The 17,222-nt window shown below is 40.4% G+C and overlaps 1 protein-coding gene across 1 annotated transcript in view; it reads right to left on the reverse strand.

Moving 5' to 3' along the window:
• Positions 1–17,222, reverse strand: part of AKT3 (AKT serine/threonine kinase 3) — a 192,065-nt gene that overhangs the window by 41,666 nt on the left and 133,177 nt on the right. Inside the window, exons 6-8 of the mRNA XM_037069537.1 lie at positions 13,924–14,055; positions 10,815–10,880; positions 9,425–9,493 (exon numbers count right to left, since the gene is read on the reverse strand). Of these exons, the coding sequence (XP_036925432.1) occupies positions 9,425–9,493; positions 10,815–10,880; positions 13,924–14,055 (267 nt within the window). The remainder of the gene's footprint in view (positions 1–9,424; positions 9,494–10,814; positions 10,881–13,923; positions 14,056–17,222) is intronic.

The raw sequence follows: 17,222 nt of genomic DNA on the forward strand, positions 1-17,222 counted from the left end.
TGGAGTTTAAAAATGTTCTGAGAATTATCACTGCAACTTAGATTTTAAACTGAATTATCTTTTTTTCCTCTTACAAATAATCCCAACACACATAGTTTCTTCCTCTGTAATAGGAAAAGACTGGTTCGTGAGAGAGTAACAAAATCTGCTCAAGGGCAGTCCCATTAATTTCAATGATTACATTCATTATCATAATATTAATTGAAATTGGAACCTGAGTATCCTAAAGACAACCAATTAATTAAGCAACAAGTCATGGCAGTCTATGAAATAATGCTGCTTAAGACATCCTTGGGGTTTGTACAAAGACCCAAGACGAAAAGAAGGACTCCAGCTCACCTCACGGGGAACTAATCAACAACACTGCCTAGGCTGGCCCTGGTCACCGTAACAGAATACCAGAGTGAGTGGCTGATAAAGCACAGAAATCTGTTTCTCACAGTTCTGGAGGCTGGGAAGTCCAAGACCAGTGCACTGGCAGAGTGGGAGATGGGTGAGACCTGCTTCTGGGTTCACGGCTAACTGCCTCTTGGCTGGGCCCTCACATGGTGGGAGCGTGAGGAGACTCTCCGAGGCCCGTTTCAGAAGGGCGCTAACCCCCTTCACAAGGGCACAACCCTCCTGACCTAATCACCCCCAGAGGGTCCCACTTCCAATGGGCATCACATTGGGGATTAGGTGTCAACACAGGAATGTTGGGGGGAAACCAATATTCAGTCTCCAGCAACTATTATACTACACAATTGGAATAATATTATAATATAAAATGAACATTCAAATACTTTTATAGGGTCAAACATACTCCGATTTGGCAGGTAAATCATATTATCATCTTCAGATACTGTCTATTCTTTTCACAAGCAGAGCTCACAGTCTGTACGCATTTCACATAGAAAAGTTAATGTGAAGTAATGTAAATTTACACTTAGGTTTTGAAGTTTCAGGAAAGTCATATAGACATGAGATATAAATGTAAAAATGCAATATTTTAATAACATAATTCAATATTAAATTTATTAACACAAGATAAATGCTTAGGATACTACAGGACAATTGAACCCTGAAACAATTGTTTGGTAGTTAACAGTGTTAGCTACAAATTATCAGCTAAACACCTTAAGCCCTGTTCCTCTGCTTCCTGCCCTCTTCTTCCAGGTCTCAGAACGTAACAACAACTGTAGATCCCCAACCTAGCTCCTGATACCCGAAAAAGGAGCCTAAAGGTGACCATTTTTAAAGAAGTAATGCAAGAGAAAAGTGGGATTAAAAGTCACCTAATGACAATATTTAATAATGTGATAAGTATAAAAACAGCTTCTATTTTAAAGATTTTATTTATTTATTTTTAGAGAGAGGGGAAAGAAGGAGAAAGAGAGGGAGAGAAACATCAATGTGCAAGAGATACACTGACTGCCTTTCACTCATGCCCCAAATGGGGGCTAAACCCACAACCCAAGCATGTGTCCTGATGGGGAACTGTCCAGCAACCCTTTAGCTCAAGGGCCAGTGTTCAATACACTGAGCCACACCAGCCAGGGCTAGTTTCTATTTTAAAAATAATTTAAGAGCAATTGTGCTTCTATAATTAAAATAATTTTATTTAAATATATTATTAAAACTCTATTAACAAGATTAAAGTAGAGATTGCTCAGTTCTACCACATTAAATACTAATAAATTCTTCATTTAGAGAATAAAATATACTTTTAAAATTGTAAAAACTATAAAGGCAACTGCTTTTAAATATTTAAATCTATTAGCATATACGTGAAATATCTGGGTTATTTGTGAAATATATTTACTACCAATACAATGAAAACAGTAAAGAGTATCATTTTGAGCATTAGGAACATGCCATTCTAACAATAATCATAAAAGCTACATAATGCTGTCCCCACATTACAGGTGATTAAACATAATAAATATGTTATCACTATAGGCACTACTTTTGAGAGCTTCTACTTAATTAGCACTGAGCTAAGTTGTATGCACTATTATCATTTAATCCTCTAAACCACCTTATAAAGTAGACCCAGTTATTATCTCCAGCATACAGATGAAAAACACTGAGGCTTACGGATGTTATCAAAGTTGCCTAGTAGCATCACATAGCTGTTACATGGTACAGGGGAGGTTCACACTTAGCTCATCTGTCTCTAAAGCATGTCATCTATTATACTAAGTACAGTTGTTATTCATTTGAGGCAACACATGAATAAATTATTCCATTAACAAGAAATTTCACTTTTAAGCCTTCTTTATAACTGCACTGTATGAACTACGTAAGAGAAAGACCTTTGTATCAGTACAGCTGCCTACTCGGAGCCGACAACGGGACGGGAATTCAAGAACTATTGTTAATCCAGCTGTTATAAAGAACAAGACACAGCAGTGCAGCTAATCCAAAAGTAAGCACGAGATGGAAAAACAGCAAAAACAGTCATTACCAAGAAGGCAGAAAGAGATTCTCCGAAGAGGAACACAGAACAGATAAGGTGAATAAAAGAAATCGCAATATTTAACCCAAACGATTTGCACGATCACATTAAACACTCCGGAATTAAAAGGCAGAAATTATCAGATTACATTTATGAAGAATTATAACATTAACTACAGGTGGCCTATAAGAAATGAAAGAAAAAACAGATATATCCCCAACTGTGGTTGGAGATTTCAACAGTACTCTCTCAAATATTTGATTTTTTTAAAGTAGACATAAAATTAGTAAGAGTATAGGACACCTGAACAGCACTGTGTTATCAAACAGCCTGACCAACCTTGCTGGTGTGTAGAGACAGGCCACCCAACACACCACACACATGCTGTTTCCAAGAACACATGGCCCCTGTACCGAAAACCACATCTCACAAATTTAAAAGGATACGAACTGTGTAGTATGTTCTCTGAACACAGGCAAATTAAACGATGAGTTAGAAGATAAATGAAAACCCTCAAGTACTTAAAATGAAAACAGCACACCTTTAAATAGTTCATTCCTCAAAGAAAACAGGATAAGGGAAATTAATAAATTTGGGAAAAGAATGACAGATGTAATAGACATTAACTAATATGTAAAACACATAACATTAAAAATACATTACTAATATTTATACATATAAATATAATATAAAATTGGTGGCTACAGAGACATTTATAACAGATATTACAAAATTATAGGTTTAAATAAATGCTTTAAATTTCCACGTTAACAAGAAAAAGAAAGGAAATCCAAAGTAACCAAAAGAAAGGAAATGGTAAAGACCAAAAATCAATGAGATAGATAACCCAAAATTGATAAAAGAAAAATCAATGAAACCTAAAGCTAAAAATACCAAAAAATATTAACTTTTAGAAAGACAAACAGAAATAAAAATAGAAAAGACACAAAAGGAGAATAAAAAAGAGAACCCAGCTACTGATCCCACAGACACTAATGCAGTAATAAGTGAACATTACTAATGATGCAAGGCAAACAAACTATAAAATGTAGATGAAATGGGCAAATTCCAGGAAAAATACAAATTAATAAAATATTACAAGGAAATATAAGAGCTAAAACTATTAACACTTCTTGAAGAAAACAAAATGTTAACAAATTTGGATGAGCTAAAGATGTTTTAAATTAAACACAAAGTGCATGAACCACAAAAGAAAAATACTGAGAGATTATATTTCCTCTAATTCATAAGTTGCGCATCCTTCGAACACTTGTAGGAACTCGTGCCACTGGTTACCGAGGCAGGGGCAGTGGGCGGGACCAACTTCAAAGGGGCGTGGAAGATGGTCAGGGACAGGAATGGTCTGCATTATGACGGTGATGATGGTAAACTTCTTTACATCTCTGTCAAAACTCACTAAATGGCAGACTTAACAGTGATGAAGTGTACCGAATGGAAACTATACAAGAAGAAGATTTTTACAACAAATAAATCTATATTTAAATAAAAATATTTATAAGTTTATATAAAAATATATACAGGAAAAAATTCTATGGCAAAAAATGAAAAGTCAGACCATGCATTGGGAGAAAATAATTGTAAAATACACATATATGTTCTATCTAGAACATATAAAGAAGTCTGATTACTGTATATTAAGAAGACAACGCGATTAAAAAGTGGATGAAAGGTAGTATTTTAACAGATACTTCAATAAAGAAGATATGCAAATGGAAAATCACCACAGAATAAGATGTTCAATATCATTATTCGTTCAGGAAATTCAAGCTAGAACTACAATCTACCACTACATACCCACTTGAATGGGTAAAGTTTTAAAGAGTTAACTACTCCAAGTGTGATTACTTGATATTAAGTAACAATCAGGAAATGCCAAATAGGACAGCTAAGTTGATAGCTTATTTTGATGTAGAACATACCAGATGACACAGAAATTGCATTTCAAGGTGTTTACCTAAGGTAACTGATACAGCATATTTGAACAAAGATTTATACTGGAATATTCACAGTGCTTCTTCCTTAATCACCCCAAACTTCAAAGAACCCAAACATCTTTCTACTAGTGGCTGTGCACACACTTTAAGATGGATCCATACAATGGACTAAGGGTACAAAAAGAAACAAACTCCTGGTGTATACGACAACACTGATGAGTTTTAAAAGTATTATGCTAAATGAAAGGTGAAGAACGCAAATGACTACAAACTCTTTTGGGATTATAGTTCCTAATATTTAAATATTGTTCAGTTCCATTGTTCTGCCTTTTCTCGTAGGGTCTCCAATTATACTATATTGTATCTTCCTTTTTCATTCTCTTGAAATGCTCACTCTGGGGTCACCTGGCCTTTATGTGACAAGTCTGACCCCCCTGAGATGTCCATGCTGTACCATACCACGTGGAAAGGATTAACAGAAACACACGAATGCCTCGTTACTTCCTGCAATTCTGGTCATCTTAATCTGAGATTCTAGGTATAAAAATTAGCATCTCAGACACTGAGGCTACTTGCATCTCTGTATTATTACTTTACATGCATCAATATACCGGTCCAATTATTTATTTTAGGCAACTAGCCTTGAAATATTGGAAAAATATACATTTAAAATGTTCCCAAGTTTATTTTGCCTTTGGGAATTTTTTTAAAAAGCTTTGGTTGTAAGTAATAGAACTCTGATATAACCTAGATAGTATAATAAATTAAAGAGTCAGTAAAGAAATTAGCTTGTCAGATTCTTGACAATAAAGATATTTATATATCTATAAATTTAGTGAAATATAAAAAATCATCGCTATGAATATAAAGTGATCCTTTTAATTCAAAAATCACCCAAATCACACCTCCATAAATTAGTAACTAGAACTAGAATGCTGACTGCCAGCACTTCTGCCTTCTGTAAATTTAAAACGAGATGATTTGGGTTTGCTGCAGACAGAATGCCAGCCAAGTAATGAGACCCTGAAATAAGTACGAGAAGATCTCAAGATTGGCATGGAACTGAAAGTCATATGCAAAAAAAAATAAAATGAATTTCTACCAAATAAGTTGATATATAGTGTAAAATGAGCTAAATCTGGACAAGAATAGTAAATAAGTGTTCATTTGCACCCACGTAAAGAACGCAGAAGAATGTGGGTAATTTATCGAATGAACTGATGTATTCTACATAATGATTTTCCTCTACCCCCTAACAAATATCCTCACTCCCAGGAGGTTTCAGACTCACAGGGGTCCAATTTGCAGGCCCACGAGGACCACGGCTGCGAGTGAGGTTCTGGGGAACAGTCCCAAGTGGAGACATCGTAAACCCAACTCAACGACAACAACACTTCAGCCTCCAGGTTACATTCTACCCCAGAACATGTCCCTGCTGCTGTGATCTGGTGACACTAAGTGACAAAAAGGGCGTGGCTTGGCCATGTTAGCAGCACTGTGATTATGAGGGTGCTTTTATAATCATTTCTACAAACGCTGGTTTATCTCATTTGTAAACTCACCATAACCCCGTTCTATGGGGCTCCAAACTGCCGCGTGCACAGCCTGTTCCACGGCCGAGAGGCAGACCCTGTACCAGCCCAGGGGGAAGGAAGGATCGGGGTGTTCAGCTTAGGCACGGGCAGGTGTCAAACTCAAGGAAGGTTTCTCCATGTTAACCTGCAGGATCTACCGTTATACTTAGTACACGGCTCCTCTGGCTCCTGCCCAGGACCCCCCTCTGCTTTTCTGGGGACCTCATGTCTGGTGTTGGTGTCCCCTGGGGCAACTCTTGACCAATAACGTTCTAGCTCTACACACTTTTCTCACACTGATGCGTCTTCACTTCTGCCTCTCCCCCACCCCCCTGGGCACCTCAAACATAGGATGATCACCCCAGAATCACTCCTCTTCCTCCATTTCCTGTCTCTTTGAATGTGTCATCACAGTTCCTTGAGCAGCAAACAGGAAATTGTGTGATACTCTTTTCTCTGTTTGGCCACTAAATCCTGGATATTCTAGCACCTAAACACCTAGCACCTAAATCAAGGAGAACTTGATTTCTTCTCACTAATACTGTCTCAGTTAACGACCTTATTATTTTTGTAACTGACTACTGAAAACTCTCTCACCGCATGCAGGAGACTCCCAAGTTGTTTCCCTGCTTCCGATTTTGTCTTCTGCAACCCAAGCTCCATACCACTACTGAGTTTTCTCTCTGCAACATTTTCATACAGAAATCCTTCCGCGATGCTGCACTGCCTTGGGGGGAGAGGGCCTGTCGCCGGGCGCCCCTGCCTATGGGCTCAGCCCCTCCTGGCTTTCCCCTGCAGTGCCTCCTCCAGCATCCATGCTGCGCTGTATCTGGGCGGTGGGGGCACATCTACACATTCTATTGCCTCGTGTAACTAGGTCCTCCTCCTCATCCTCGCTGATCTAACTTCGCTTAGCAACCACTTTAAGAAGGGTTTCTTCCTCGACATTCGCCACCTTCCTCTTCTCTTTTCCTTCTGGATGGTTTGATTCAAGAGCCCATTGCTTGGGTCATCCAGGGTCATCACAGTCACGGTGACACTCTAAAGCCTGTACCCATGCTCCTGCCTGTCTCTCCAATCAAAATAAACTATGTAGTACACTACTGTCTGGTTTTGTTTTGTTTTGTTTTAATGTCTGTTTTTTTCACTCCCTGGCTGTTCCTACCCACCGTCTAAAGGAAAGCACCAGGTTTTCTGTACTTTTGAGCCCATGAGGTCCAGCCCATAGAAGTTCCCCATGACATGTTTAACCGGTAGATGAACCATAATGCAGTGGATTCTAGAGTTTACACATAAATTATCTACCATAATTGAAATCACCCTGGAAAAGTCCCTGGGGACTTTCGTCTGCACTGCAGACCAAAGTCCGTTTCCTCCGTAACTGAAACAGAGGAAAATATTTAGATGAATACATGTAACAAAGATGTACTTAATGACAATGTTTTATTAAAATGATGTAAAGCACCAGCATTTATATCCCATGAGACTCAAAGGATGGCAAACAGGAAGTGACATGGAGTAAAAGAATAGCGAATTTTTGTCTCTCATCTTGGGGTCACTCTCTGGACACAGTCATCAAGAAGGATGGCAGAATCACCATGTTATACCTGTCTGTCTGTCTGTCTATATAGCCACCCACCATTCATCTGTCCTCCCATCCATCCATCTATCCATCTATCCATCTATCCATCCATCCCATCTTTCGCTAAGCCTCTTTCTTTGAGTTTGTATATAAGTTAAACGTGGTTCTGATGGGATTCTATTGTACTGATAGGCCTGTAAGCTGCCACTGTTGATTTTTCGCCACCAGTTTATTCAGAATCCACTTCCATCAAGATTATTTATTGCTTTAAACAGCACTGGCAAACACGGTGATAATACCAAACATGCAGTATACCAGGCTGATGAAATCTATAAATTCACAACACGTGAAGAAAGTGTAAGAAGAGAAATGTCGCCACTGTTGTATTTGTACTTCAAGATAAACATTTCAGCACACAGACTGGAAGGATGCTACCGCTAATTAAAAACCAGCAGTCAGTAAGGACGAGTTGAGTCAAAACTGGGCTAGTTATCAGTACTTCAATGGGGTCACTCAAGAAGCCTGTCTGAGGACGAGCACTGATACACAGAGATCCGAGGGTGCTGTATCGGCGAGTACCGCCGATTCTCCGGAGCTCACCCTGCCACAGGACAGCGTTCTCCTGCTCCCGTCCTCCAGGTATTCTACAGATAGTCCCCCGGGTGCATCTGTGGTGTAGCTGAGATTGTTTGTGTGGGTTTATAGCTCCCCTGACCTCTTTCTATTTCCATCATATTTCAAAAACCTAAGCACCAGGTTTAGAATTTTTTCTATAGCAGTTGAGTACTGTGCACTTCTAGGAAGTGTCCGTAGGCAGAATAAATGACATGGTGAAGCTAAAGCAAACCCAAAAGTAATAAATCACCACAGCTTTCCTAATTTCCTTCCCAGAAATGATAAATTAAGAACTGAAATCATCCCATTAAGTCCCACCAATTAAATAACTATTTGTATTTATAAAGTACACTTAAAATGTATAAGTATATTTGATAACCTAAGAGAATAAAAAGTTGGGACATTATATACACAAAGATGATGTCTTAAACATTAAGATAACCCCACACTGCCCAGCACGGAAAATGCGCTCACTCAAATGAATAAATGAATTTTAGCAGTGAACTAATTCCTACAGTTAGATAATTTCATAGGAGAAAATGTTCTATAGAGGATATTTCATTTGTTTTGGAAAATGAGAGTTCTAAAGTCTCTGAGATACAAACCCTATTTATTAAATTTAAATTTACTTCAGAAAACCCACAGTGTAAAATACTTCCAATGAACTATTCTAGTAAATTTTATTTTTCTCTTACATTAATTTCAATCAAAATAGGAAGGAGAAGGGAATGAGTGAAATATACTACTAAAATCATCAAATTTCTCTTTAAAACTGCAAGACCCCTTAAAGCTTATTGTAGTCAGAATTACTCTAACTACTTTGCAGAAAAACATTCACTCACCATGTGCTTAGACTATTATTGTTCAACTGAGTTTAAAATGAGTAAAATAATTTTTTACAAGTTTCACCAAAACTTGAAGAAGAACTTTGTAAAGCATTATGAATTCTACATTATTTATTTTCAAAATTAATAACATGATTTCATGATTTTACTTTTGTTAAAAACTTTTAAAGTTGGAAAATACAGAAAATGTAAAATATGATTACACTTACCAGTAAATAAAAGTCGTTATTAAAAGATAAACGGTCATTGCATTTCATTAGGAATTAGCTCCCATCTACTCAATATTAGAGAGAGGGACACAAATTCTCCCAAGAAGGAGACAACTGTGATACTATAACTTACATGTTAAATATATTTTAAAACCACTGACAATATTACCATGCAGATGCAAGGGCTGGATTTACGTGGCGACTCACCTCTCCACCATTAACATATTCCATCACAAAACACAAACGATCTTTAGTCTGGAAGGAATATTTCAAGGACTTGAAATGAAAAAGAAAAAATGTTATATTATAAACCTACAGCATTATCACGATACCAAACAGAATAGTCAGAGACAGTAAGCACAACTGCGGAAATGAAGTTATTCTTCCTTACGAGTCTACTCACTCCTTAGGAGTGTTTAAGTGAGAGTTCACGAGAAATATGAAACGAATTATGTTCAGATCAGCATTGGGTATTATTAGCGAAAAAGTAAAAATTTAAGTGAAAATTAACTTAGAAATTATGATAAGCACTTCTGAATCTCCTGGGCCATCTATTTCATCTTATACTGCTTCCCAAAGTTCTTATCCATGCGACCTTAAAGTGAGGGCGACAAATTACTCCATCGGAAATCTAAGGAATACAGGCCTGGCTGTTTTATTTGGGGATCTAACACAGTGACAACACAACTTTTTACCTAAAGGTTGCGTAACATGACCCACTTTAATGGAGTCTGTTCATGGACATCCATAGGTTACAAAGCCGTTGGAGCTCCAGGACTATCTTAATACACGGGATGGGGGACACACAGCAGTGCAGCACATTACGTCTAACTATCTGACGATACGTCTGGAAATTCCCGCTTTAGCTACTCCTAAATCTTTAAGACGTGCCTCCTTTTTTTACCTTAATATATTTCACTAAAATATAGAAATACAGAGAAACTTTGCAAATTATGCCTCAATTAGAAGCATTCTAGGAAAAACAGGACTGAAAAAATCAGTCTGTTTCATAACAAACAAGTGTTTCTACCTTGTCTAGTGAAGAAATATCATGACTTAGCCTATCTTTATTTTAATCTCCTGGAGTAGTGCTGTATTTCTTTAACCTAAAGTCTCAATGTTAACAAAAAAAAAAAACACTCAGTAAACATTTGTGCCTTGTGTATTTAAAGCCAATGCTGCCCGATCATTTACACATTTATTAGAAGCCAATAAACAAAAGAAATATAAAAATACTTACTACTAATCTTTTTAGTAGAACCTTTTTTAAGTCCACCATTATCTCAGTGGTCTCTAAAATGCCACAGGTGACTTATTTGCTATATGAAATTTTTTACTGAAGGTAGAGAAATTCATGGAGGAAGAAATCTCCAAATAGTAAGTGCAGAATGGGAGGGACTTGAAATGCACACAATGTTACAAATTCAATCCATACATTTGGATAATTTTGAAGAAATCTGACTTACGGTCTTTCCACATAGAAAATGGCATACCTAAATTAATGTTACTTAAAATGCTATTTTTCTTAGCTTCGTTCTGTAAAACTCCCGTAAACGGAACACCTTACGGTTATGACATCTGCCCTCTGCCCACCTACCGTTAAAAAGGGGTGTCTCGTGTTCTTTAACACTCTGCTCTCCGTGAGCGTGTGCGCCACCTCATCCTAGGAAAGGAAATGGCAGACCTTTAGTACGTGTCCAGGTACCAATAACACAAACATTTCACCACTTCCCTAAGACCTGAAGACGAACACCTAGAAACAGAAAAAGATTTTATACCACAGTGACATGCTTCCTTTATCGCTAAGCTCTGCTACACCAAAAAAAAATCGAATGAATGACTTACATCAGATAGCTATAACGCGCACAATCTTATTGAGTCAGTCACACTTCACCGAAGTATATCCATAATGGTACAAAAACCACCCAAAACACCTCTCAAGCATGCGCTTACTGTTGCTAATGCTCACGGACACCCTCCTTTGTCTGGCCGCCCTAGCAATTCGGGAGGACGCACAGGAGAGGGGCAACCAGGCCTCTTCCCGCCCCCGCAGCTCACTGGCCGCGCGTGCTCCCTGATGCGTTTGCGGGCCCTGGGTTCTCCCTGTGCCCGGTCACAAACGGCTTCAATCTGCAGCCTGCGACACCGCCACCAAACAAGGCTGTCACCTGCCCTTCAGAGCCTGAGACCTGGCACTGACTCGGCCTCCTTACGGATGAAAGTCCTTCCAGGAGTCCGCTTCCAGAACAGGGAGCTCTCATCCATGTTGAACATTGTCTCTGACGAGTGACTTTCCTCCCCAGTCAGTGCACCCCGAGTTTCCGACCACCCTCGGCTCCTCACACAGGCTGCTCACTCTCGCCTCAGGAAGGACGTGGGTTCTTGAATCCTTCCCACCGCCCACAGCCGGCGGTACAGTCAGTGTGGCCTTTGGGGACAGCCTTGTCTGTCACCATCGCCAGCAAACTTTTTGCTTTGGCCATCGTCTTCGCGGTGCTAAGAGGGACACACTTCCGCCTGGTCTTCAGTGTGCTCACCAGCAGTCTCCCCCTATCTGAGCAGGCCCTCCCCAAATCTGAGTCAGCCTCGAGGCTGCAGTGGGGCAGATGCGCTTGTTCTCCAGGATCGAAGCCGGGGCGGGAGGGGACCTGCCAGAGTGGTGACCACTAACCACCACTGGTCTCCACCTCCGTGGTCCTTAATCACTTTTCATTTTCTTTCTGGGTCAATCCCTCCATGTGGCCTCTCGCTGGCAACATTAGCTGTGGATTGTGTATGTTTAGAGGCCATGAGGAACAAAACAACGTGAGATTAAATCAGCACAAGAGAAAATGACAATGTCAAGAGACGTGGTAAACAGGAGAAGCATGAGGCTGCAGCGGCAAACACAGCACACTGTTTCACAGTGAATCTTACTCTCGATAAATGGAAAGAGTACGCTCTACAGTAATGATGAGGAGCGTAGTCAATATGGAAGCCAGTAACGACTGTTTATAATCATTGTCAAGTATTACAGACTGTACATAATTGAATGCAGTCTTTTGCAGGACTGGCGGCCCAATCGGTCCATTTACGCCTGCCTCACCTCAAACAGGCGAGCGATGCACTGAGCCACACCGTTATGATGTCCCCGGGTGATGGGAACTTTCCAGCCCCTGCGTAATACTCTACGGGACCACCGTCTTATCTGGGTCCGCTGTGGACCCAAAGAACACGTGGCTATATATTCATCTGTGGTTAAGTACTGAATAATGAATTTTAAAACATAACTGTTTTCACAGAGAGAAGCTTATTGAAAGGGGGGTTTTGTTTCTTTGAGAACGTGAAATAACAGAATAGTCCTCCCCATATTTATTTTTGCCATTTTCTCTAATTTGTCCTGCCCCAACTATGCATGATCAAAAATTCTCCCTTTGTTGCCCCGCATACTATTGTCCGATAACTGGGCTTTGCGGGGGGAGCGCGAAGAGCAGGAAATGGCACAGAAGTGCAGGAAGAGAACACCTGCAGCCCATTATCAGGGACACCTCGGGGGGGCATCCTCTTTCACCCCTGTGGGAGCCCTTCAGGTGGTTTCATGGCTCAGTCCCACGGCTCAGGCTGCAGGTGAGAAAGTCAGGACTGAGCCGACGTCTGAGTCCAGTGTCATCGGTCATTTCCACTTCGCCACGCCACCTTCCATCTCACATAGCCTAGCATCTGCGTAATGAGGTGACGCCGGCGGCCCTAAGGCACATGTGTGTCACTCACTCCTGACACGATGCAGGGACGCACACCTCGGCATACACCCCCTTCCCCACGCACAGATACTTTCAAACGTCCCCGAGGGACTGATACTCCCCCAGCAACTGGCGGTGAGAGGTCATCAGGTGATGAGAGGCAAAGCTGAGATAGAAACCTGGGTCTGTCTGACTCTAGGTCAATGTTATTTCCAATACCTGACACTGACAGCAAAGGAGTTGAGATTCAAACAAGTGAGACACAGGGCAGGGGTAGGGGGCACGTGACTTCACGTGGGTGGGCGCTACATTCCAGATGAGGAAATACTGATATAAGTAATGCCGTCTATAAAGTGTAACAATAATATATGTCGCTTGCTAAATAAAGCAAGGCATGGGCCAATTTATAAAGCCTATCAAATCTGTCTATTGAGGGAAGTGAGATTTAATTTAGAACCCTGAGGACTGGCATCATTAACATGTTAATTATTGGTATGAGTGAATGAAGTCATGAGGAGGGAATTCTGCAGAAAGAATTTCAAAGACTATTATTTCTTTTAGTTTCAGTATTCTAGTATTTTCAAATCTTTCCATTCAACACAAATAAGCTGTGTAATTCATGAGTATAAGTCATCTGTTCTACTAATCCCTCTTATTTAATAAGAAATTCAGAATGTTAGGGAGAAAATAAAAAGTAACATTAGTATAATTAGTGATATAGGTCACAAATACATAGTAAAAACATTCTCCCAAACAGACATGGAATAAATATTTCTACCTCCTCAAGGGAATAAATAGCTTTGCTATATAATATTCAGATAATATTATAAACTTCTGAAAGTGTTAATATGATAAATATTACCATACAGACATCGTGGTAGCAGCAGCTTATAATCAATATTTTTATTATTTAGTGGAATTCCCACACTGATCACGAGCACACAAGAGCATACATGTGCATACAGAACAAACCAAAATTTCAGTTACCTTTGCAATAATGACTTCTTTCTTCAGAATCTTCATAGCATAGTATTTCCCACTTGCCTTTTCTCGAACCAAAATAACTTTCCCAAAAGTGCCTTTACCTAGTAGTTTCAAATAGTCAAAATCATTCATTGTCTGGAAAATACAAATTAAAAAGTCAATGAAATATCTGAGGCATTTTTTTTGGTAAACATATATGGATACATTTGCCATATCCACTCAAAAGCAATTTTACCAATTTCTAAACACTCTGAAATGAGTAAGAATCACTGGCCGTCTCGTTAGCAGTCATGGATGCTGGGAATCGCGAAGCAATTCTCAGACATTGGACACAATAATTTTGAACCTAGAATTCCTCAGCTACTCAAATTATCAGTCAAGAAAAACTCCAGGACCAGATGGTTTTGCTGTTGAGTTCTATAAACATTTGGGGAAGAAATAATACCAATTCTGTATAAACTCCTACAGAAAACAGAAAAGGAGAGAACATTCCCAATTCATCCACGAGGTCACCACGACCCTGATACAAACCAGACAAAAGCATTTTAAGAAAATGACAAACCAATCAATATCCCTTATGTGACTAAATCTATGTAGAAAATTGTAAAAATTTTACAAGTGAATGCCTACATTCATTTTCAACATTATACACAGCCTGTAATTTTTCCAAATGTCAAGTTATAATGTGTGAACCATTCAATAATATCTCTAGTTCAAGAGAAAAATAGCAAAAAAATCTCAGAAAAATAACCAAGTACATTTATTAATTCAACCAAAAATCAAATAAATCAGATTAAATATACAGACTATAGTTTAAAAAGCTAGCTGATAATTTCGTTTTCATGAATAGATTTTAAAAATCACGCAGGACTGCAGATCCCCAAAGCTATTTGTGCTAAGCAGTCTCGAAAGCCGGGCACCGTCTTTGGTCTATGTATGCACAGGCCTGTCCGCCCGACCGAGGTGGAGTCACCCTTCTCTCTCCCTGGGCTGTTGCTCTGTCCTGCCCTGAACACAGAGTGGGATCGAAGTGACACTGTGCCAGGGCCAGACCCAGCCTCCACGCCTGTCATTCTGGAGAGCCAGCTCTCATGCCGCAGGAAGTCCAGGCTGTTCTGCCGGAGGGGAGGCCACGCAGAGGGGTGCTGGAGTGCGAGACACCACGTGCTTAAAACTGGGAGATCACGTGACGGAAGGCAGGGTCTCCTTGAGCAGGGCTTTCTTGCACTTTCCAAACCAGCCCACGCGCCGAATGCAGCTGCGTGAGAGACACATTCGAGGCCAGAGGAACTGCCCAAGCAAACCAGGGAATCGTGAGAAATGGCATCCTGTGACTGTTTTAAGATACGGAACTTGGGCAGGCCATAAGGAGAGATGTTATTTTCTCAAATAGGCCCTGTTCATTGTACTGCTTCAAGCTTCCCGTGAGCAGTGCCCCCACCGTTCAGTTTAATCTAAGAGAACTAGAAAACGATACTTGCTGGGTCCTATTACTCAGTTATCATATAAGCTGAAACAAAATTCTCAGGGGTAAAAATCAAAAAAGAACTTTTAAACAGCTTTATGATGTTTTCAGATGAAAAGTAATACATCATCAGGAAATATTACTGCGCCCCTTTAGGACTGTGATCCTGTGGGCCAGGGAGAGGTTTAAAAGGTACAAGGGCCCACAGCTTCCGTCAGGGATTCTGCTAGTCTTAAAAAGGGGGGGTTGCCTGGAAGCTGATATTAATAAAGAGCACGCTGTGTGATAAAATCAGAAACAGATCTCATATCTGTTTTGACAAACCTTCAGGACGTTGTAAAAGCCTCTTTGATACCAAATGCTCATGTTCAGCCTGGTGTGCCGGGTAGTTATCTCGTCTTTACAAGTGAAACGTAACTTATAACAAGATGTTTTCCTCTTTTGCGTGGAGTTAAGGGAAAAGATACAGTAAGATTTTAATAAAAAATGACAGCATGGTTACTCTCCAGAAAAACCAAGCCCCCAAGACCCAATCCTAGAAACCCAGCAGGTAAACCTTGACAGTCACACTCTTTCCTTCATGGAATATCTAACACACCAATGGGGCTGCTTTAGGCTAACAGATGCATACGACATACAATACGTGCACATAACATGCTTGCTAAGGGTGCTGAAATCCCAGACACTAGAGTATAAGAAAAAGACTAAATATCTAGTCCAAAACTTGGTTAAAACATTAATACAGAGTTAAAGAGGAATACAAGGACTCTCTCGGAAAAGAATACAGAGGTTTAGTAAATGTAGCCCAAACAGCTCAATTCCATATACATTTACAGTGGAAGAACTAACCCAAACACAGCCCCGGGGACACTAAGTTAAAAGGGGGGCTCTCCAGAAGTCCACCTCTCTGCCCACACCTCTGCCCAAGCCCTCTGGTTCTCTTCCTCATGGGCAGGGGATGCTGTCCCTTAACTGGTCAATTTCCACAGCACTGACCAGGCCAGGCAGTGAGAGATCACATGTTTTCAGCAGGTCTCTCCATCTCTTCTCTTTGTCCAAATGCTAATCGAGCTTTGAGCTACGATGGCCAGGCATTAGGGAATAAAATGCCAAGAACTGGAGTCGGACTTTAGGGGAAGACTGGAGGTATGGCCTACCCTTACACCTAACTCGAGAGATATCTCCAGCTGCCCCCAGAGAGGCCTACAGGGGTCACTTATAAATTAAGGAAAACATTCCCATCTGACGTTAGTCCCTAAGGCCATGGCCCCTCCCCTCCTGATGGGGCTGGACAACAGCAGCTTGGCAAACCAAACCATGCACTTCTGAGTCCCAGCAAATCCTTTATTGTTTTTAAATAAAGTTAAACTATGTCGAGAGTATCTTTTTTTCCCTTCTATTGACTCTACTGGGGTGAGTCTGGTAAACACAACTGTATCAGTTGCAGTGCACGACCCACAGCATGTCGTCTGCACACTGTGCAGGCTGCGCCCCACCCCAAGGCATCTCCTAGCGAATGCGTTTGCTCCCTCACCTGCCGACCTGAGCAGCACTTAACTCGGGCTGCGAGGCCTGTGCTCTTCTCTCCACCCCGCAGTGTTGCCCGGCGACCCTGACTAGCAGCTATTCGCTCCATCCCACTGCTTGGTTTTCAAACGTGAACACAGAAGAAAGCGTGTTCTGTGGGTTACGAGAAGCATGTTCTTATTTCAGAACGTCCGTGTTTACAGTCTGGAATGAAAAGTAGTCTGAACTTCTACGGTTCTCTTTATGGTAACTGATACATGTAGGGTGTACAGTCCCAGAGCCATTTGCCTGGGCAAGTGACAACAGTGAT

Source organism: Sturnira hondurensis, unplaced genomic scaffold (genome assembly GCF_014824575.4).
Source record: "Sturnira hondurensis isolate 20B ecotype Veracruz unplaced genomic scaffold, ASM1482457v3 Scaffold0018525, whole genome shotgun sequence".
Lineage (NCBI taxonomy): Eukaryota > Metazoa > Chordata > Mammalia > Chiroptera > Phyllostomidae > Sturnira > Sturnira hondurensis.